The sequence below is a fragment of the Armigeres subalbatus genome, chromosome 1, assembly GCF_024139115.2.
Source record: "Armigeres subalbatus isolate Guangzhou_Male chromosome 1, GZ_Asu_2, whole genome shotgun sequence".
Classification (NCBI taxonomy): Eukaryota; Metazoa; Arthropoda; class Insecta; order Diptera; family Culicidae; genus Armigeres; species Armigeres subalbatus.
This window is the reverse complement of record NC_085139.1, coordinates 158,246,797-158,269,401: the sequence shown is the minus strand read 5'-3', so window position 1 is coordinate 158,269,401 and position 22,605 is coordinate 158,246,797. Positions and strand designations below refer to the sequence as shown.

The following is a 22,605-nucleotide window of genomic DNA, read 5'->3' as shown; positions in this document are numbered from 1 at the left end:
CTCTTATTGCACATCATTCCCCTACAGTTCAATTCAACAAGTTTACTCATCCGTTGCTGATCTTCGACGCTTTTTCGGCGACCTGACGACCACCGGCATGGCGTTTCCTATATTGTGTATTCCAATGTGTGGTAGTAGCGGATTGTGTTAAAATAATAATCGGAGATGCGAAATGAAAGCATGGATTATTTGAATGAGATTTGAATTTCTAAATCGAAGCAATCGGCGTTCGAATAGTAGGCGCCCATTAGCACACGAATATGAACTCGATTGACAGAACAAAACAAAGAACGAGCAGATAGTAATTCGAATATTGGGTACATCTTCTATGTATCACTAGAGCTACTCGTTCTGTCAGAGCATACATGTGAGTACACAGCCCATGATAATTCAGATATTCGACGGATGTCCTAAGGATATTCGCTCGGCCCCGACATGGCGCGGTTGGTAGCTGGTCATGATTCGGGGTATTTTTTTGTGTAAAAGAGAGAAAGTAGGAGGAGTAAGAAAAAGAGATAAGAAATGCTCTCCGGTGGAAATAGACGGAGGAGCAAAGGTACAAGATGACATAAAAAAAGTAGAAAATAAAAACAGAAAAATGCGATGAAAGAAATTGAGAAATGCTCTCCGGTGGAAATAGACGGAGAAGCAAGAGTACAAGATGGTCTAAAAAAAACGGAAGAAAAAAAGAAAACACAGTTTTGAACTTTGGTGGTGATGGACAGAGTACAAAAAAAAAAAGAAAGAAAGAAAGGAAACAGTTGGCCTTTGCCTGAGATAGACGTAGAGCCACAAAAATAATATAAAATGCAATGAAAAAGAACGATGGTTGAAGATTTTCTGAATTTGTTGTTTGATCGATGTTTTTGGGACAACATGACAAAGAATTGAAAATTCAACAAAGTGTTGTTTTGCGATTTTTTAAACCAAATACAATCATAGAAAAGAGTAGAGGTGAGCGGGATTGTGGTAGTAGCGGATTGTGTTAAAATAATAATCGGAGATGCGAAATGAAAGCATGGATTATTTGAATGAGATTTGAATTTCTAAATCGAAGCAATCGGCGTTCGAATAGTAGGCGCCCATTAGCACACGAATATGAACTCGATTGACAGAACAAAACAAAGAACGAGCAGATAGTAATTCGAATATTGGGTACATCTTCTATGTATCACTAGAGCTACTCGTTCTGTCAGAGCATACATGTGAGTACACAGCCCATGATAATTCAGATATTCGACGGATGTCCTAAGGATATTCGCTCGGCCCCGACATGGCGCGGTTGGTAGCTGGTCATGATTCGGGGTATTTTTTTGTGTAAAAGAGAGAAAGTAGGAGGAGTAAGAAAAAGAGATAAGAAATGCTCTCCGGTGGAAATAGACGGAGGAGCAAAGGTACAAGATGATAAAAAAAAGAAGAAAATAAAAACAGAAAAATGCGATGAAAGAAATTGAGAAATGCTCTCCGGTGGAAATAGACGGAGAAGCAAGAGTACAAGATGATCTAAAAAAAAAAGGAAGAAAAAAAGAAAACACAGTTTTGAACTTCGGTAGTGATGGACAGAGTACAAGGACAAAAAAAAAAGAAAGAAAGAAAGGAAACAGTTGGCCTTTGCCTGAGATAGACTTAGAGCCACAAAAATAATATGAAATGCAATAAAAAAGAACGATGGTTGAAGATTTTCTGAATTTGTTGTTTGATCGATGTTTTTGGGACTAGATAACTAACATGACAGAGAATTGAAAATTCAACAAAGTGTTGTTTTGCGATTTTTTAAACCAAATACAATCATAGAAAAGAGTAGAGGTGAGCGGGATTGTGGTAGTAGCGGATTGTGTTAAAATAATAATCGGAGATGCGAAATGAAAGCATGGATTATTTGAATGAGATTTGAATTTCTAAATCGAAGCAATCGGCGTTCGAATAGTAGGCGCCCATTAGCACACGAATATGAACTCGATTGACAGAACAAAACAAAGAACGAGCAGATAGTAATTCGAATATTGGGTACATCTTCTATGTATCACTAGAGCTACTCGTTCTGTCAGAGCATACATGTGAGTACACAGCCCATGATAATTCAGATATTCGACGGATGTCCTAAGGATATTCGCTCGGCCCCGACACAATGGACGGACGGAATTATACGGTTTTCTTCAGCATTCGTACTATAGTTACTTGCAAGAACCAAATGCTCTAAATGTCGGCGCCCTCAAATTGCAACGGAAGACGTGTTTACGGTTTAGATTTATCCCTTTTTAAATTGAATGCAAATGCATTCCATATCGTGCAAATAAAATTATTCATTCGATGTCCAACAGTGTTTTTTTCGCCTCTCTGCCATAAAACAAAAAAACTTAAAATTAATTTCCTGCCACGTGTTTAGTAATTTACAGTTTTTCGGTAACGTACTACCGAAAAGTCAGCAAAGACAATTTACCGAAATGCTGGTAAATTTGACATATGTGCTGTTCGCAACATTTTACCGTCCGATCTGTAATTTTTTTGTTTACCGAACTCATTACCGAACGTTCAGCTGTTGAGAATTCGGTAAATGAATTACCGACTTCGGTAATTTATTCTAAGTGTGAACCAATAAGCAAAAACCGCCGCTATGAAATGAACAGATCGCGCCACCGTAGACATGTTCTGTCAAAAGCACACGAATACAGTCGGGATTCGCTGGTTGGGATTTTAATACTTGGGTCACTTTTTAGTTGGGCATCCGCTGGTTGGGCCATGGCCAAATTAAACAGCAACCGTACGTCAAAATTCAATGTAAACACGGAAAACGGGATTGGGCGTCACTGGACATCATTTGTGATGCTCAAGTCGAAATACACGTGTTCAAATGGCTGTCAGTTGACCCAACTAAAAAACCGAATTCGTTAGTTGGGCCGAGGTCGTGGCCCAACCAGCGAATCGCGACTGTAGAAATATGCATAAACAGTGCCGAAGTTGTTTTGATGCGATGAGTGCTAAATAAGTTACCTTGATTGATCCATTTCGGCACCGCTCAAAAGTCAAATAATGAACCAATGCGCTCCATATGCATATTTCTATTTGTGTGTTTGACAGAACATGTTTATGGTGGCGCGATCTGTTCATTTCATAGCGGCAGCTTTTGCTTATTGATTGGTCCATTAAATGCATTTTCATGCACCGAGTTCATCATTGACTTTTTCATTCATCGAGTTCATTCAAGTGTTCATTTTTAGTAGCGCACAGCGCACCGCTCAAACTCGGTGCATCGAGCGTTTTGGTTTAGGCCCGATTCATAAAATTTAAATAAAATAAAATGTTTTAAATGTTACGCTATTTGTGATCGGTAGCTCACTTCTCATGAAAACTGCAGAACTCACCAAACACACTGAAACAAAATGGAAATAATAGGAAAATTTTATAGCTACACGATTGTCAAACAAAACTGTCATCTCAAAACAAAAGCGAAGCAGAAGAAGCGAAGCAGTTAAAAAAAAAGAAAGAGTGGTGCTAGAATTATTAATCACTGCGAAAAATTATTGCGAAAACTTGGAATTTGTGAAATTGAATTTGTCTCGATTGATTTTCTAGTATAATACGTTGCCTACTCTTACAGTTTGGTGAATTTTCCGTGCTGTTCGGTCGAATCTTGGCCTTGAAAAGCGAGAGAAAAAGTTGCAAAAAACGGGCGTACATATGGAGGAAGAATGACTCACGGATAAACAAGAAGTGGTGTTATTGATTTCTTCCGGGAAGTTACGGATCAAAGGATATCTGCTGGTGGTCATTGTCCAGTGAAGCACATTGCTCTATAATCATCATTTCTGCGCCTAATACTCGGAGAGACAATGGAGATTTTTCAAACGGAGAGTCACTACATCTTTGTTCGTAAGGAGAAAAGCCTATGGTGGAATCGAACGACATCAGAATTTCAGATCAAATGTGGTGGGTGTTGATTTTTTTTTTCTTTGTTTACAAATCGCGAAATCGATAATGAATTAGGGTAAATGCTCCAGCTTTTGATATTTATTAATGTTAATTTAGATGAGAGATTATGATTTATTTATTTTGCTATGCCTATGTAATAATAGAGATTTATTTAATTTCAGGCTGGGATCTGTCCTCCGTCGTTGACATCGAGTGTATCGGAATCACGCACGGAATTATCGGAACTATCACCCTGCAAGGTGTCCTTGAGCCTCATTTGATCATCATCAAAGAAGCGGTTCCAGTAGGAGTTCTGTATGCACCTCATTTGGTGTACAAAATTAAAAGTATTTGTATTTTGGGATCCGAGGAACCCGACACTGTGCTTCTTCCCTGTTCCAAGCACAGTACAACAACCAGCATCAAAACAATCCCTAGCGGAGTTTCCGGAGGGCAGTCCACGCAGGCAGGATTCGGTCAAAATGCAGCCTCAGCGGCATCACCTCGCAATCGTTTGTTTGAAAGCTCCGCTCTGGTCAATAAAACCTGGGGTGCAGTCAAAAGTGCCGGAAGCACCATCAAGAATACAACGGAAAAGGCCGCTGCCATTGCGTCCAGTCAGGTGAAATCCACTGTCGGAATGGTCGTCAAGGATCCGGTTCGAATCGAGAAGCGCGTCATGGACGAGCTGCATCGGATTTTTGACGAAAGTGACAGCTTCTACTATAGTTTAGACTGTGATATTACCAATAATTTGCAACGAAGAGGCGAATCTCAAGATGATCGATTCTACTGGAACCGAAACATGCTGAAGGACATCATCCAACTGAATGATGACAACTGGGTGCTACCCGTCATTCAAGGATTCGTTCAGGTCGAGCAATGCGTAATTGGGAACGAATGCTTTACTCTCGCGCTGGTATCTCGTAGATCGCGGTACCGAGCTGGAACTCGGTACAAGCGTCGGGGCGTCGACGAGGATGGCTATTGTGCAAATTACGTTGAAACAGAGCAGGTGCTATCGCTACGACAACATCAAATATCGTTCACGCAAGTGCGCGGCTCGATACCGATTTACTGGAGTCAACCTGGATATAAATACAGGCCGCCACCCAGGCTTGATCGAGGTAAGTTTCGGAGTAACATATTTGGCATACCGACTGATGTCCAAAGCAAAAGCAATTTTTGGCTTTTCCAGATGAAAACGAGACCCGACTAGCATTTGAAAAGCATTTCGAACAGGAACTGGGGATGTATCAGTCGGTTTGTATCATCAACTTGGTGGAACAAAGCGGCAAAGAAAAAGTGATTGGGGACGCATACGCCAATCACGTGGTTCGATTAAACTCTGATAAGCTCACTTATGTGACGTTTGATTTCCACGAATATTGGTAAGCTAAAAATGTTCGATTAAATGTAATAAATTATGTCTAATGCGTTGTTCGACAGTCGAGGAATGCGTTTTGAGAATGTGTCATCGTTGATCGAAGCTCTAGCTCCGGAGGCAGGTTCTATGGGCTTCCACTGGCGGGATAGCAACGGGTCGATTTGCAACCAAAAGAGCGTTTTCCGCGTCAACTGCATGGACTGCCTGGATCGAACCAACGTGGTGCAAACGGCGCTCGGGAAGGCCGTACTTGAATCTCAGCTGGTCAAGCTTGGTCTGGCGCCACCGTACTCTCAGCTGCCGGAACAGCTGAAGGTACCATTTATGGTACTCTGGGCAAACAATGGTGACGTTATTAGTAGGCAGTACGCTGGAACTAACGCTTTGAAAGTAAGTTTATGGTTCTTGGTACCCCAAGTTGAACTAAACATATTTTGTTTAAATTCAGGGCGACTACACTCGCACGGGAGAGCGCAAAATTAGTGGAATAATGAAGGATGGTATGAACTCCGCCAATCGGTAAGATATGGGAAACTATTTTCTTCAACTGGTAAGAGGGTTAACTAAGCACAAACAGGGTTGATCTTAAAATCATTCCTAATTCATCTTTGCAAGCATCGTTTAATAAAGAAACTTTGCGTAATGCAAAATTTGAAGCCTAAGACGTTCAGCGCCACTTTTGTTACTTGTGCATTTGAGACAGAGACCGTCTTCAAATGAACAAGGTACAGGTTGTCATGGGAAATGTGATCCGTGAATGATTTGCAGAAAAGTTTGATTTATTTCCTGATAATTTCTTGCTATCGTAAAATACGTTACAGTTATAAAACCAGTGGATTATTGATTAAGACTCTTGAATTCTTTGTTACTAAATTAGTGAGTCTATCATGCAAATAATATTAAACCCATGAGGTGAACCGGTCAAGGGCCGAAAACCTCATTAATAAAGACAATAAAAAAAAAAAATTAAACCCTATGGATTCGCTTATTATGAAACATATAAAATTTCCTCGGTTAGATAGAAATATCAGTCCCGTTTTCGGATGATCAATAAAAATTAAGACCCTTTAATAATATTATATGTCATAATGTCATTATGCACGGCAAATGCTGGGTAAAGCATATTATTGGTACTTCGCGTACCTGAAAGAATAAAATAGATCCCATCTCGCGGTCCTTAGCTTCTTAACTCGCAACTACTATCCCTACCTTCTCGTGGTGCTGGCCGGGATACGAGCAACCTTAGGGAAGATCCGGTAACCAACCTCGGTGGGAACTATGGTCGTATGCTGACAGGGAAGAGGGGGCTTGCTCCTCTCCGGAGGTGCAAATCTTACGGAGCGTCTGTTCTCCATGTCAGGATCGGCTCACAACAGCATCTGTTCTTCATGTTAGGCGGCTGATCATCGTCCGAGTGCCAGCGAGGGACTGTAAGTGGAACTGTGCACCATGGTCAACCGGGAATAAGGAGGAATGGTCCTCCGAAAATTTAGGGGGTTTGGTGTCAGACCCCGCAAGCCAGCCTTAAAAAAAATAAAACATACGCAACGAACAATCAACAAGAGAGTACGGACCGGAACCATCGGCGAAGATCACTGCGACGAAAAGGGACTAGCGATTGGAAACTCGGTTCGTGGAACTGTAAAGGCTCCCCCAGACATAAGCGATTTCATCGCCGCGACAACTAGTCGCAGGGTTTCTATCGTTGGGTCGCTGCAGGCAATGTTCTGTTTTCGCTTCCATACCAACGGCGACAGAATCGCTGTCGCCAAGCGATAGAATCGCGTCGCGTGTGTTTGGGGGAACCTTAAATCTCTCAACTTCATCGGGAGCACACGCATATTCGACGATGTGCTCAAGGACCGTGGATTCGGCATCGTAGCGCTGCAGGAGGTTTTTGGAAGGGATCAATGGTGCGAACGTTTAGAGGTAATCATACCATCTACCAGAGCTGCGGCAACACACACGAGCTGGGAACAGCTTTCATAGTGATGGGCGACATGCAAAGGCGCGTGATCGGGTGGTGGACGATCAACGAGAGAATGTGCAGGTTGAGGATCAAAGGCCGGTTCTTCAACTTCAGCATAATCAACGTCCATATCCCACACTCCAGAAGCACTGATGATGATAAGGACGTATTCTACGCGCAGCTGGAACGTGAGTACGACAGCTGCCCAAGCCACGATGTCATAACCTTCATAGGAGATTTGAACACTCAGGTTGGCCAAGAAAAGGAGTTTAGACCTACTATTGCCGCCTCCAAGAATATGGCCATTCGCAGCACCTACTTCCAACACAGCCTCCCGTATCGGTACACCTGGAGATCACCACTGCAGACAGAATCACAAATCGATCACGTTCTGATTGATGGACGGCACTTCTCCGACATTATCGACGTCAGGACATATCGTGGCGCTAACATCGACTCTGACCACTATCTCGTGATGGGTAAACTGCGCCCAAAACTATCCGTCATCAACAATGTTCGGTACCGACGAGCACCGCGGTACGACCTAGAGTGACTGAAGCAACCTGATGTCGCCACTGCATACCGGCAGCATCTCGAGGCAGCGTTACCCGAAGAGAGTGAGCTCGATGGGATACCTCTTGAGGACTGCTGGAATACAGTTATAGCAGCCATCAACGACGCAGCGGAGAACAACGTCGGGTATGTGAGACGAAGTCGACGGGACGATTGTTTCGACGAAAAGTGCAGACAGATTCTGAAGGAGAAGGACGCAGCGCGGGCGGTCGCGCTTCAGCAAGGTACCCGACAGAACGTGGAACGTAAGTTATATACGGAAGCCGAGACAGCAGACCCGCCTTTTTCAGGAAAAGAAACGCCGCCTGGGAGAAGCGGAGTGCGAGGAGATGGAACAGCTGTGCCGTTCTCAAGAAACACACAAGTTCTATCAGAAGCTCAACGCATCCCGCAAAACCTTCTTGCCGCGAGCCGAAATGTGCAGGGATAAGGATGGGAGCATCTTGACGGACAAACGTGTGGTGATCGAAAGGTGGAAGCAGCACTACGAGGAACATTTGAATGGCGCTGAGAGTACAGGCAGTGAAAGTCAAGGCAGTGGAGGCGATGGCTACGTCAGTTCGGCGGACGATGGAAGCCAACCAGCCCCCACCTTGAGGGAAGTTAAGGATGCCATCCAACAGCTAAAGACCTATGAAGCAGCTGGTAAGGATGGTATTGGAGCTGAGCTCATCAAGATGGGCCCGGAAAAGCTGGCCACTTGCCTGCACAAACTGATGGTCAGAATCTGGGAAACTGAACAGCTATCGAAGGAGTGGAAGGAAGGGGTTATATGCCCCGTCTACAAGAAACGCGACAAGCTGGAGTGTGAGAACTTTCGAGCGATCACCATCCTTAATGCCGCCTACAAAGTGATATCCCAGATCATCTTCCGTCGTCTGTCACCATTAGTGAATGAGTTCGTGGGAAGTTATCAAGCCGGCTTCGTTGACGGCCGCTCGACAACGAACCAGATCTTTACTGTTCGGCAAATCCTTCAAAAATTCCGTGAATACCAGGTCCCAACGCACCATCTGTTCATTGATTTCAAGACGGCTTACGACAGTATAGACCAAGAGCTAGGGAAAATTATGGACGAGAACAGCTTCCCTGGAAAGCTTACTAGACTGATCAAAGCAACGGTGGATGGTGTGCAAAACTGTGTGAAGATTTCGGGTGAACACTCCAGTTCGTTCGAATCGCGCCGGGGACTCAGACAATGCAATGTGATGGACTTTCGTGACTGTTATTCAACATTGCCCTAGAAGGTGTCATGCGGAGAACCGGGTGTAACAGCCGGGGTACGATTTTCAACAGATTCAGTCAATTTATTTGTTTCGTGGATAACATGGATGACATTGTCAACCGAACATTTGCAAAGATGGCAGAACTGTACACCCGCTTGAAACGTGAAGCAACAAATGTTGGATTGGTGGTGAATGCTTCGAAGACAAAGTACATGCTTGTGGGAGGAACCGAGCGCGACAGGGCCCGTCTGGGAAGCAGTGTTAAGATAGACGGGGATACCTTCGAGGTGGTCGAGGAATTCGTCTACCTTGGATCCTTGCTAACGGCTGATAACAACGTTAGTCTGGAAATACGAAGGCGTATCATCTGTGGAAGTCGGGATTACTACGGGGTTCAGAAGAAACTGCGGTCAAAAAGATTCACCACCGCACCAAATGTACCATGTACAAGACGCTGATAAGACCGGTAGTCCTCTACGGACATGAAACATGGACAATGCTCGAGGAGAGCTTGCAAGCACTCGGAGTATTTGAGAGACGGGTGCTTAAGACCGTCTTTGGCGGTGTGCAAGAAGACGGTGTGTGGCAGTGCATGCTGCAAGAATGCCGGAAAGCAACCCTGCAAAAATGGTGTTCGCTGCCGATCCGGCAGGTACGAGACGGATTGGAGCGCTGCGAGCGAGTAGGAGTGATTAAGTACAAAACGACTTGGCGAGCGTGGGGCGCATTCGAGGATGGAGAGGTGCGGCCTCGAACCGTGTACATATTGTGGTGTTCAGTTGTTGATTCAGTGTTATCTGTTTAGATGTAAACTAAATAAATGAACTAAATAAATAAATAAATGTATTAGATCGCGTCGGCAGAACGAATCTTATTGAAACTTTTTTCGCGTGAATTCAAAAGCGCAATGAGTTCAAATACAAGTTCAGTCCAACACTGCTAGATTTTAAGCTTGCGGCATTTAAGGCGACGTTTGTCAAATGTCTGGAAGGATATACTAAAATAGTTTCCAAATAAAAAAGTTGAACTAAAATGTCTTTACGATGTGCTTTTTACAGCTTGCAATAATAACCCGCCTACGGGAATGGTAGGATAACTAAAGTATTTGTTTCGCTATTTTCTTTTTTTTTCACCATGCTGACCACTAATCCCCCAACAAAACAAAAAAATCCGAATTGCATTGATTCTCATCAGCTACTACATTCAACACTTCGCGGATTCATTCCGGCAAAGCTGCATCGACTTGATGCTCGGCAAGCTGGACCCCTTCGAACCGCTAGTAGAGGATGATGTTTACGATGCGTTGCTGGGGGTTGCGACAACCGCGCTTGTACCGTCACGTGGCGCTCCCTTGGAGTACTACAATTACGGGTTGATGAACGCGGAGCATATACTGCTCGAAGAAGCTATCTGCAGTGCGAGGTTAATCCTTTTACACTTGTGATCATGATGGATAAGGCCACGGAAGATATTGGTGCGACTAGTAAAAAAACAGATCTTCAAAGTCGTGCCTTTATGTTCTTGGGCGCCATAATGTAACCATTGTGGATTAACGTCTCTTCAACGATTCCTCCCTTCTATTCCCAGTTACTATTTGGCCCGATTTAAAGATACGTACCGACAGGCCACGATAGACATGATGCTCGGGAATAGCGTGTCAGCCGAATCGGTCAACGCTCTCGGCGGCCAAGCTGGTGCGGTGGATGAAACGGACGCATTGGAAGGAGCGGAACATGCCCGGCTGCTCGTAGAAGATTGCCGGCGGTTGCTGCTGGGCACAACGCAACTGCCGGTGGGCGCATGGGGCCTCATAGATGCTGATCCGAGGTGAGTGTTTGAAACTCTTTTCTATATGATTTAGTAGTTAGCTCATAACATGATATATGTTACGTAAGCAGCACTGTTGGAAATAGAGTAAAACATATAAACAATAATGTGACATAGGTACCCTATAGTGAATCAATGGAGCTTACGTGCATTGTGCTGTTATGAGAAGATAATTGTATACTTATATTTTGGATATTGTATTTTCTCTTTCGTTTTCTTTTAATTTTTCAGTAGTGTTGAGGAAAAGTAACTCATATGTAGATTATTTATATATTAACTGTTTATATAATGTTTGATGTTGATATGACTTTGATTTCAAATTCCTAGTTTACAAACTGTCATGATTTAGTTGATATATGTATTGTTACCAAATGACCATTCCTATTTTGCTTAAGATCGCTTTTAGTAGAATCAATAGAAAAAAATAGAACAAAACACCTCGAACAGATTACGAATATCTTGCATTAGTGGATAATATAAGGTGATATCAGTGCTTAAGAAGAATGCTATCAGTATTGCTGCTTGTACCAATGTTGAATTGTGGATGAGAATATACGTTATAGTTGCAAATACTTCATTGTTTAGTTTTCATTTCACCGATTATATGGCTTCCCTTGTGCATACTTTCAATGTTGTGCATGTTGTATACCCTTTTTAGTTTTATTTCAGTTTATAAAAATATACACCTGTATTCCTGTTCATACTATGTTTAGAATATGTGCTTGCAATATGTTATTTGGCTTCGTTGATGACATTTCTCTTGTTGATAATTTGAACAACATATTAAGTTTGTAGTCTGGACGGCCCATTGCCTTCTAATGCGTTTTGGAATTAAAGCTGGCTGATATTTTATTTCACGTTTAACATAGTGATGAAATGATTCGAATGTAACAAGTATAGGGGTGTAATAGGATTAACAACTTTTCGTAAGTTTCGAAAAGGAAATCTATCTAGAACTCTATTTGTCATGGGCAACGAAAAATTATTCTTGGAATTTCTGTAATACAAACAAAAGTAAATGGATTATCAAGTGAACCTTATAGCTACATCGGTAAATACACGATATTAAAAAAGGTGTTGGGTTCGATTGTCGGTTTGGTCAAAGGTTTGGACATGTTGGGGCAATCATGGCAGCCCACGATTGATTTAGTAACGCATTTTTATATAATACTATCTAACAGTTCAACCCATAAGACCTAGTTTTATTCGGGATCAGGAACCTGAAATTTAAATATTGGAGTAAGCCATAACTTATTAGAGTGGCCCAAGCTTATATGGAAAAAGTGAAAAGTCTGGAATTTCAAACCTTGCACCCTTAAATGACAGTTTGGGGGTCCCAGAAGCTCCCCTGAAAATTTCAGCTCATTCGGTCCAGTGGTTGGCGTGCGCAAATGACTCAAAGTTTGTATGGGAAAAGTGATCCAAATGTATGAGGAAACGCAACCGTTTCAGTTTTTTGCTTCTAGGTGGCGCTGTAGTCGACGGATTCCTGTTGTGGACAAAATGTAGAACCTTTTTTATATAAGGAAGCGACTGGTGAAGACCGGATGTAAATACCTTTGAAATTGGCCAAGTTATAAGCATCCAAAGTCGAGGGCGTCGAGCGTGTCCCCCAGGGGTGGTTAAAATGAGAGCAACGTACCACCGAGCAATTTAGCAACTCTTTATAGTCTTGTCGTTGCTGTTGAATATTGAGTTGGTTTTCAAAAATTCAATCAAATGTTGTGTTTCATCACCAAGGATCTCAATAATGTTTTCGTCTACCATATTTTCATCAAAGGATTGATCCATAGTAGGCCATGCCGATTTAAATTTTATAAAAATACTTGAAGAAGGGCCTTTTGAAGGAAATAGTTTTTCCCAAGCTGCTGTCATCAAAACTTCGGCAATATGATGCCTACACGCCAGCCATAAAAGATCTCTGCCAATCCGCTTCTCGATTAGGGTACAAGCGCCTTTTTTGATTCCTGTATTTGCTGCTGTTGTATCAAATCCCATTGCACAGATGCGATCGCTTAGTTCCCATGCATTCATCAATTTGCAAACTTCGTTTGCCTGTCTTTCACCAGTTCCAGAAGACAATTTTGGGACTCCAAGCAGCTGAACATTTGCTCCAGAAGATACCAAAACTGGCAATCTTTCTACTTTGTCAGTACCTGAAAAGAAAAAAAATCAGATGGATTCTTTAAAAAAAAGTTAAAAATATATTACAAATAGCTTCTTTTAAAAAAAAAACAAATATTACCAAATGTAATCTAAAATTGTAGGAAAGAAATTTCAAATAACAAAAAAAATCTATCGGTTACTTCAAATCATGCTTAGTTAGAAGATATCCAAAAATCATAACACAGAATAACACATTTCAATGCTATAAAAAATACTCAAATATATTACCTGTGAGATCTTGAAGTAGCTTTTCATCCCAATGTACAACAAGTGGTCCATTTAGATCAAAATTGCTTTGGATATTTTAAGCAATCTCTTCGCGATATTCGGGCCCTTGAGATTGTTTGTCTGCTAACGGTAAAATCGTCTGAAAATAGATAAAGTTGATAAAGATTTTGTTTTAATTACAAGATACTATCAATATAATAAAATTAAACTCAAGAAGAAAGAACAATACAATAAAAGTACTGTTAAGGAGAACTTACCTAAGTTTAGTCCAGCACTTGTTAAAACCGCAGAAATAACATACATTGCATTTCGGTCGCTTAGTCCAATACGGTCTAGGGTGGCAGCTAGTATAGGAGTCATTATTTTTGATTTACTTCGCTCGGAAAACGCTCTACTAGTGGAGGGTTTCTTCTGGAAGCAAGACATAAAAATATTGACATATAGTAGAAGTTACCATCTTATTTGATTATATTCTTACCTCCTCTATCAATAGTAAAAACGCTGGTAGCTGATTGAGATTCCAAGGAAGGCTCTGGTTCCGTTGTTGGTTCTTCTTCGATTTTGCCTTTTTTAACTCTCGCAAAGGCAGATCCAGACCTTCCAACTTCCCTTTGCAGAATAAGGAACTGTTTATCCTTATCGTTTTTAATCGAATTTAATGCATTTCGTCGAGCAATGTCAAACAATCGATCCAAATTATTAATGAAACTAGACTCTTGCTTTTTCTGTTTATCTCCCGCGTGAGAAGATTTTTTGATAATTGCACGCATTTTGTTAAATAATTTTAGGAGCTTAACAACAGCATTGTAGTGTTGCATTAGAGGAATGTAGTGGAACTTTGGGACCCGTGTCACCAAGAACAAATAATGTGTTGGTCAATGTACGGTTAGAACAATAATGATTTTATTAGCGATTCTCAAATACAATTTTACCTACGGGAGACAGTCGAAGCCAGTGTAATTAGAGAAGGCCATTGGAGACAGCACAACTTAGTAAGTGGCACTAAAAATGTGTGCATTGCAATTTGAGGTCTCGGACTAAAATTGCTGAGACTTCATTGATGTCAACGAACGGCTTTGAGCGTTCGTTGTACATCGATTGAAAGTGTGAGAAATTATTAAAGGGTATGATGACATGTGTTATGCACATGCCACACCATCCCCCTATGGAAATGAATGGCTTCGATTATCTCTCACAAAAGTATGGGTACAGAATATCAATAGCAAAACCATGTTTGATTAAAATATATTTTATGAAAACAAATTATGCGTTAGTTAACTATATATAGAAGGGAACTTCTATGATCTATCATTCCTCCCCCCTAGGCAATATTTTCCACAAAATTGTAACAACCTTAGTAATGTAGATACTAGCTGAATCAGATTGGCATCTCATTTTTTTTCGTTTTATTTGTTCTTTTAATTTTTTTCCGTTTGTGAAGTTTTCATGATATTTTTGTATACTACTTGTTTTTTAAATTTTAATTCAATTTGATATAAATCTAAATTGTACAATGGTATTATTGCTAAATAATTTAATAGAGTTAGACTTTTTTTATATATCAATTCAAATAACGTATAACTTTCAATTAAAATAAGTTTTGTTGAATGTTTGGTGTTGTGTTATAAAAAGGAACAAGAGAATCAAAGCCATTCACGCTATTGCTTAATGATGTTTTTGATTTCTGTTTCATTTAAGACTTCAATTGGGTTTTTATAAATTATTATAGCAGTCTTCCTAAATATCGTAAAGTCGTTTTGATTTGGGTTTTTTATCAATGTATGAAAAAAATATGTCATTTGTTTGAATTGCAAGCTACTTTATATGTGTATGTTTTGAAGCAAAGTATTTTTTTTTTTGTTGGGTGTAGTTAAAAACATCATCATTATCACCTGGTAACTGTAATTATTCAAACTGGTAACTGGATTATTCAGAACAAAAATATTATTCTTTGCATTTATCTAATGATTTGGAGAAGGCTATTAATAATTTGGAATCAACGTCAATGCTAATAGTCCTATACGTAGACATTTTGGCTTCTATATAATTATATATAAGTCTGAAATAAGATAAGAGAAATGCTTTTCCATTTGTAACTGCTTCGTACACATGAAGTTGATCAGGCTTCTGTGTTTGAACGTTGCAATGAATAACATTTTCTTGTTTTTAAAGAATTGAACTGGCAATTAAATCAATTTAAGCGTCTAAATATGAGTTTTTATAAAGCATCTGGAGAAATTCAATCGACGTATATCATAATCATTAGGATTAGGAAGGTTCTCATAAATTTTATTCAATTTTTATTTCTTCTGTAGAATTCGTAACGTCTTACAAAATATACAATAGAAAGATTTATTTTGTTATGAACAAAATAATATAATTAAGGACAGATGTGTCCGAATTCAATCATAGTTAATAAATATACAAGGACATTTAAATTGGTTTTATAACACGCTATCAGTGACAAAATTACTTTTGCCGATAAATAAATTTTCCTACACTCTATGACGTCCTTCTGCTCTTCATTGAGGCAGGCATCCGGGTAATAATAAAAAAAATAGCGTGCGCAGACTAATCTGGTCGCTTTTCAAATAAATTTAGGCGTCAAACATAAGAGCTTGGCCATTACTTCTTCCGGGCATCCGGTATCCTTTTGATCCGGGCATCTGGGGCAATATTAAAATTTCATCAATAAATATATAAGTGGGTGCAGGCCTGCAAACCATTTTTCTATTATTCTTAAGCACCCAGGCATTCCTTGCTATGGATTTTAAGCCTTTTCGCATAGCTAAGGAGAATATAAATATTGTATTTACTAATTCTAACAACCTCCTGGGGATTTTAAGCCTATTCGCCCAGGGGTTGAGTCATAAATAATAAAATTTAATGGTTTTTTTTTCGCAATTCTGGGGATTTTAGCCTTTTCACCCATGAGTTTATAGGAAATAATAGATAATGCAATAGAATGGTTAGATGAAATGTATTATGAATGCACATCGATAATAATAAAATGACATATAAACGAGATGAACCCGCTTCGGGCTGAAATTTGCAATAATTATGAGAATAATAATAATAATAATAAAGGAGATATAATTTACGTTATGCATCAATATATATATTTTTTTTGTTTGAGTCACTTCCTCTGATTTGTTTTATTTTGGTTCATATTATTTCTATTAAATATTTTGTTGTTTAAATCTATAATTTATTTTTATTCAAATATTTATTTTAAAATTGATATTGTTTTTTTTTTTTATTTATTTTCATATTACTCTCACAACACCACAGTCACTAAGTTATCAATCATCATTTTATCACGCACACATTATCCGAATTTATTTTGTAACTATTGTTTTTTTTTTAGTTATTTACTTTCGCTGTTGTTCAGATCAACAATTTCTCTTGTTATTTTTTTAGTATTAAAGTTTGATTGAAATTAAAATTAAGAAAGGTAGCTTTCGCAAATGTACTTAGTACACTTATCATGTTTTGTTTGAAACTATTGTTGTCTTTCTCGTATATATTTTTTGTTCTACTAAAAAAAATGATTCAAATTTTGAGCGATATTCTGATATGATGCAAAAGCAAAAGAATTAAATTGAAAATTTTATTAGTCTTTACATTTTTAAGGAAGAAGGGAAAATAATTAAAACTTATTAGAATACTATCGAATTGTTCTATGCAAAACGCTGAAATAATTTTATCTTTATTTTACTGAAATTGAGATTTTTGTTATTAATTTTGTTTAGAGTTATGATGATTCGTACGAATCATTATTTGTTATATTTGTAGAGTATTGTAGATATTTTTTTGTAGTTAAAAATTTTATTTGAATGTGTAATATGTTTAATAAGATGGATACTAATTTATCATATTTCGAATTGAAAGATTTAGTCCATTTTTTGTTACTGCAATACTAATGAAAAATTATTGAAAATTATCTTTATTATAAAATTGTTTAGTAAAACACTAAAGCATTATATACATCTTGGAAGGGTTTTGCTACTATAATTTGAAAGTATAATTGATAACAGCATTGAGTAAAAACTATTAAAAAAACTAAAAAAAAAACCAAGGGAAAGGTGTAGTGAAAAGTATTTAGAAATAGGTACGTATATTTTTAAAAGTGATTAATTAAGTGATGAATTTATTATTAGAAAGAAAAAATCACTCAAATAGACATTAGTATAAAAAGATGTTTCAGCCAAGTGCTGCAAACCTAAATATGTAATAATGTATAAAAAGATTATAAGGGAGTATAAGGAAACAATTAGTTATATAAATAACTTCTTTTTGCTAATTATTTGCAACATGGGAGCTATGAGATAAAGGACCGGAGCAGTTACCCTGTGTATTTTTTTGTTTGTTTTGGTTTTGGATTATTGTAAATATTTTTCATACGTGTTATGATTTATTAAAGTTATGTATATGTTTTCGTTACATATTTCATATTTCATTATTTTATTTTAATTATATATTATGAGAAATATAAACATATTATTTTTGCCCTCAAGAATACACAAAGCCCGTGTCGCTAGGTTGGACAAATAAAAATCTTGTTTCAATTTTTTAAAGACTGCGTAGCCAGAAGTTGAAATAAGAAATTACCAAGAAAGGAAAAACAATCTGTTTTTACTTCGTTATATGTAGAAATGCAAAGGTGAAAAGAAAAATTAGGAGTGTAAAAGTTTACACATTTTGAAAACAAATGAAAATTTAAGATGGGGAAATATATGCATTTTCAGGCTAGAAAATTATACATTGCTTATGCCAGGTTTGTTTTATTATATTGTAGTACAGTTTGGTCATCATTTTTAGTACACACTGGCAACGGATTGAGTTGGTATGGAAACCATTCTCTTAGTATGGATAGAATAGCTCTTTGAAAATTGGACTTTCCGTTCTTATGAGGAACACTTTTTCTTATTGATATTCAAAACATGTATAATAGGATGTGGAATAACATTATTGGTGAATAATCAGTAGCAGATTAAATCGATTCAACTGTTAATATATTTTTACATAACATAGTCAAATCTGAATAGAAACAGTATTTTTGCAATTGTGAAATTACTGACAATAGAAATGTTAAAATGTACGAATACGTCTTTAACTCAAAAGTGTAGATTTTTATAAGTGCACTAAATGCATCAAAACGTATAAATTCATGGGATCATTTTTTTATTATGAAAATTTAAATATATATAAATATATGTTTTTTTTTTGCAAACTTTCTTTTTAGCTAAATTTGGTTTAGAAATGTTGGCGATAAAGTCCCATGAAAAATTAAATTTAAACGTGGGCATTTTATGATTTTAAAATGATAAAATAGTAAATTATTGATTACTTCCAACAGTATTTTAAAATATTGTTTTACTTATGTTGTTATTTTCAAGCAAATAGCATTTGAAGGCATTTTTTTATGTAATAAAAATGTCGCTCGACGGTTAGAAGATAGAAGAAGACATACTTATCATATCTATTAAAATTACGCGTATGGTATCCTAGCGATGTCCAAGTTACCAGAAACTTTCTCCATGGGTGCTCGCTGGTTTCACGGGTCTTCCTTGCGTGCAGTAATTCATTCTTCCGCAGGCAGCTGGACGTCTCCACGACGCCGACACTCAATAAGAGTATTCACAGGTGAACCATATGTCGTCGCGAAGGCACTCGTGTTTTCCGTGTGTCTAGCGCCAGCGAATCTGATGAACCCAAAACCACTTTGCACTGTTCGGTACACTTCCTCAGCACTTGACTAAAATATCATCGATGCGTGCACTCACGTGCTGTTGGGGCCGCTCCTGGTTGCCGGATAGCCCTTTGTTGGGGCCGCTCCAGGTTGCCGTTTAGCCCTTTATAGATCAATCACCACGGGACGACTTCATATGACATCTTTGGCTATAATTCTTAATGTATTGTCCACTAAACGCGCGATCTTTAATGTCTGATTTTCTTTTTTCAGCTTAACATTTTCGATATTTGATTACACTACCATTAATAGATTAAAATCGCTGAAATAGGTGAAATTCGCCAAACTGATTTGTCAACTGTTTTTCTCCCAGATTATACTTTTTCATTGCACACACGAATCACGATCACTAGCACGAGAAATGAAGCTTTTTTTCTCCACAATTTATAGTGGCCGACGGGGCGTCAGACCCCGCCGGCTCACTGGTCTTGGACACTAACGATCCACTCTCAAGTTTGTTTTTCGACACACTGCTATGATCACTTTTGATATGTTTTTTCACCTGTTAGTTTTAATGACTGCCGTATTCGGCCACTTGCTCACGTGTCGCCATGTAGTGGAACTTTGGGACCCGTGTCACCAAGAACAAATAATGTGTTGGTCAATGTACGGTTAGAACAATAATGATTTTATTAGCGATTCTCAAATACAATTTTACCTACGGGAGACAGTCGAAGCCAGTGTAATTAGAGAAGGCCATTGGAGACAGCACAACTTAGTAAGTGGCACTAAAAATGTGTGCATTGCAATTTGAGGTCTCGGACTAAAATTGCTGAGACTTCATTGATGTCAACGAACGGCTTTGAGCGTTCGTTGTACATCGATTGAAAGTGTGAGAAATTATTAAAGGGTATGATGACATGTGTTATGCACATGCCACAGGAATTCTATATTTCTCCCAAAAAAATTTAAGTTCAGTTACTACAGTTTTAGCAGCTGGTTTTATACTCAAGTGTTGATTTTTCATTATGAAACGCATAAGCCAACGGCCAAGCACATCACCGTTTGAAGGCAACTTTACACCTTTAAAACTTTCAATTGGGACAACAAGTTCCATACTTAATTCTTCCTCAGATTTTGAATCCATTTTATGTATTCCACTTGCACGATCAAATGTCACTTCACAAAAGCAAGAAGCACATTGTTCTTGCAGGACCAGTGGTTTTGGAGATACAACGATTTGAAGAGTGAAAAATTAGTTACGTTATTTCGAGGTATACCTGTAGAAATAAAGAGCTTTTATTTGATTTGTTAATACAACAAATAGGCCTAATGATTTGGGAGTTACAATTTTATGAAAAACTAAAATTCCTGAAATGATCGATTTTTCTGAATACCCTATATTGAAATTGGTCACCATAAAGGGGAAACAATAAAATGGGTCCAAAATTGTTCTATAAGGAACGATCCTACCAAATATAAAATAATTTTGAGGGATCATATCAATAATGTTGGAACTGGATGGCTGTATATTTTTATTTGAGGCTAACAAAATAAATGGAAGAAGTACTTAATTTATTTCGTGTATTTACATTCACGCTTCGAAAATTGAACTCTAAACTATAGCATAAACCAAACTTGACCAAATTTTGAGTTCTTCAATTTATGTCAATTTTGAGTAATTTTTTTAGCGTGTTAGCTCGAAGATAAAACGACGCCAGAAAATTGCGAGATTAAACATCGAAAAATATCCCGGACGTTGCTCTCATTTTAAACACCCCTGGGGGACACGCTCTAAACCCTCGACTTTGGATGCTTATAACTTGGCCAATTTCAAAGGGATTTACATCCGGTCTTCACCAGTCGCTTCCTTATATAAAAAAGGTTCTACATTTTGTCCACAACAGGAATCCGTCGACTACAGCGCCATCTAGAAGCAAAAAACTGAAACGGTTGCGTTTCCCCATACATTTGGATCACTTTTCCCATACAAACTTTGAGCCATTTGCGCACGCCAACCACTGGACCGAATGAGCGGAAATATTCAGGGGAGCTTCTGGGACCTCCAAACTGTCATTTAAGAGTGCAAGGTTTGAAATTCAGGATTTCATGCATTTTGGGCCAGTCTAATGACTTATGAACAGTCGTACGAATTGTTGTACATTAGGCTATGGGCCTATTCAACGCTGACGATTACATATTACACAAAGATCGAAATAACAACAAAAGGTTCTAGGAATGCGGAAGCTCATGGTTTTTCAAGTTTAATCGGGATTGAACGATTGTATGGATTGTTTGAAGACTTGCCTCGAACAGGAAGATCTATGAGAGGCTGTTAAACCAACGAAAAAAATGCTGACGGAACATTCGAGGATGTTGTCTCACTATGCCGGACTCACTAGGCGAGTAGGACTCCTGCGTAAACTGGTAATGATGCTGCAAGTTCCAAGAACCACTGACTTTTGGATGCTATGTAGGTTATGAGATAGTTCCAGCTCTCCTAAGGATCTCAGAAGAGACTTCGGGACGATTCCAGTTGCTGAGATAACAACCGGAATTACACGCACGTCCTCCAGGTGCCACATCTGCTTCAACTCCTCCGCCAAGTCGTGGTATTTCGTTATCTTATTGGAGAATGTTGTTTGGACATTATGGTCTAGCGGTACAGCAATGTCGATGAGGGTTACCCGCTTCCTTTATCCTTTTGTCGTAGACCACAATATCGGGACGATTGGCACGAATGAGGACATCCGGCCATGGCCCAACCAGCGGAGGCCCAACTAAAAAGTGACTCAAAAAGTTACCAGCGAATCCCGACTGTAGTAGGTGACAAACTTAACCAAGTTGTGCTTTAATGCATGCTGTTGGTGCACAATCTTGGCTACTTCGTTACGACGACCGATATAGGCTGAACATCCGGACCCGATATGGAAAATCGGGTCCTGGTACAGCCCAATTCCTGGTATACCGGGTAGCCTCACGTATGTCTTGGGCGGTCACGTTGATAGCGGTCATGTCTCCAATTCCACCACAATATTGCTCTTCTTCTGCTATACACATCCCATGGCCGTTGTGTATGACGGGGTTCTCCCATAGATTGGACCAAAACTACGTGACTTCTGCAATCTCCGGAAGGATCTCACCAAAGTCGGCTTTGTCGTTTTGGATGTTGTTGTAGAACTGCCTTTCGTTGATGTTGAACATTCGATTTTGCACCTTCCTCTTCGAACATTCTCTATAACGATCCTTTCTGTTGAACTGTCTTTCTGCCTCAGTGAATGGATACACATTTGATCGACACAAAGTTCCATTAAGAGTTCCGCAAGGAGCTGTCCTGAGTCTTATGCTCTACAATATCTTCACCGCTGATCTTGTGATGTTATTATGATGTTATTATGATTATGATGTTACGATAATGGTTTCGTCGCTTCGGGAGACGCCTCATCCTTCGTAAAGGGTGTCCACGATGAAATTGCCACACTATGAAATTGTTCTAACTTTTTAACCGTTGGGTAGAATTTAATGAAAATTTGGGTGGATTTAGTTCATAGCGCATTTTAAAGTCCTGTGATCAAAACTCGCGGAAATGGAATCGAAAGAACAGCTCGTGCGTGATAAAAGCTTGCGC

At 38.9% G+C, this 22,605-nt stretch overlaps 1 protein-coding gene and 1 long non-coding RNA gene across 6 annotated transcripts in view; one reads left to right on the top strand and one right to left on the bottom strand.

Annotated features, from left to right (window-relative positions):
• The first annotated feature begins 3,434 nt into the window (after window positions 1–3,434).
• LOC134205389 (phosphatidylinositide phosphatase SAC2) overlaps window positions 3,435–22,605 on the top strand; it is a 41,040-nt gene continuing 21,869 nt past the window's right edge. The window contains exons 1-7 of one of the 5 annotated variants that reach the window (XM_062680620.1): window positions 3,435–3,927; window positions 4,092–5,036; window positions 5,108–5,300; window positions 5,359–5,686; window positions 5,745–5,815; window positions 10,259–10,486; window positions 10,652–10,891. In XM_062680620.1, the coding sequence (XP_062536604.1) occupies window positions 3,831–3,927; window positions 4,092–5,036; window positions 5,108–5,300; window positions 5,359–5,686; window positions 5,745–5,815; window positions 10,259–10,486; window positions 10,652–10,891 (2,102 nt within the window). In that variant the 5' untranslated portion in view covers window positions 3,435–3,830. Of the gene's footprint in view, window positions 3,928–4,091; window positions 5,037–5,107; window positions 5,301–5,358; window positions 5,687–5,744; window positions 5,816–10,258; window positions 10,487–10,651; window positions 10,892–11,122; window positions 11,469–22,605 lie in introns of those variants that run through there. The other 4 variants (XM_062680619.1, XM_062680618.1, XM_062680616.1 and 1 more) reach the window with 4 other exon arrangements.
• LOC134207843 (uncharacterized) lies at window positions 12,262–13,363 on the bottom strand. The gene is made up of 3 exons (XR_009978431.1): window positions 13,286–13,363; window positions 12,449–13,047; window positions 12,262–12,380 (listed from the first exon to the last, which is right to left on the bottom strand). It is a non-coding gene; the product is annotated as an uncharacterized LOC134207843 (long non-coding RNA).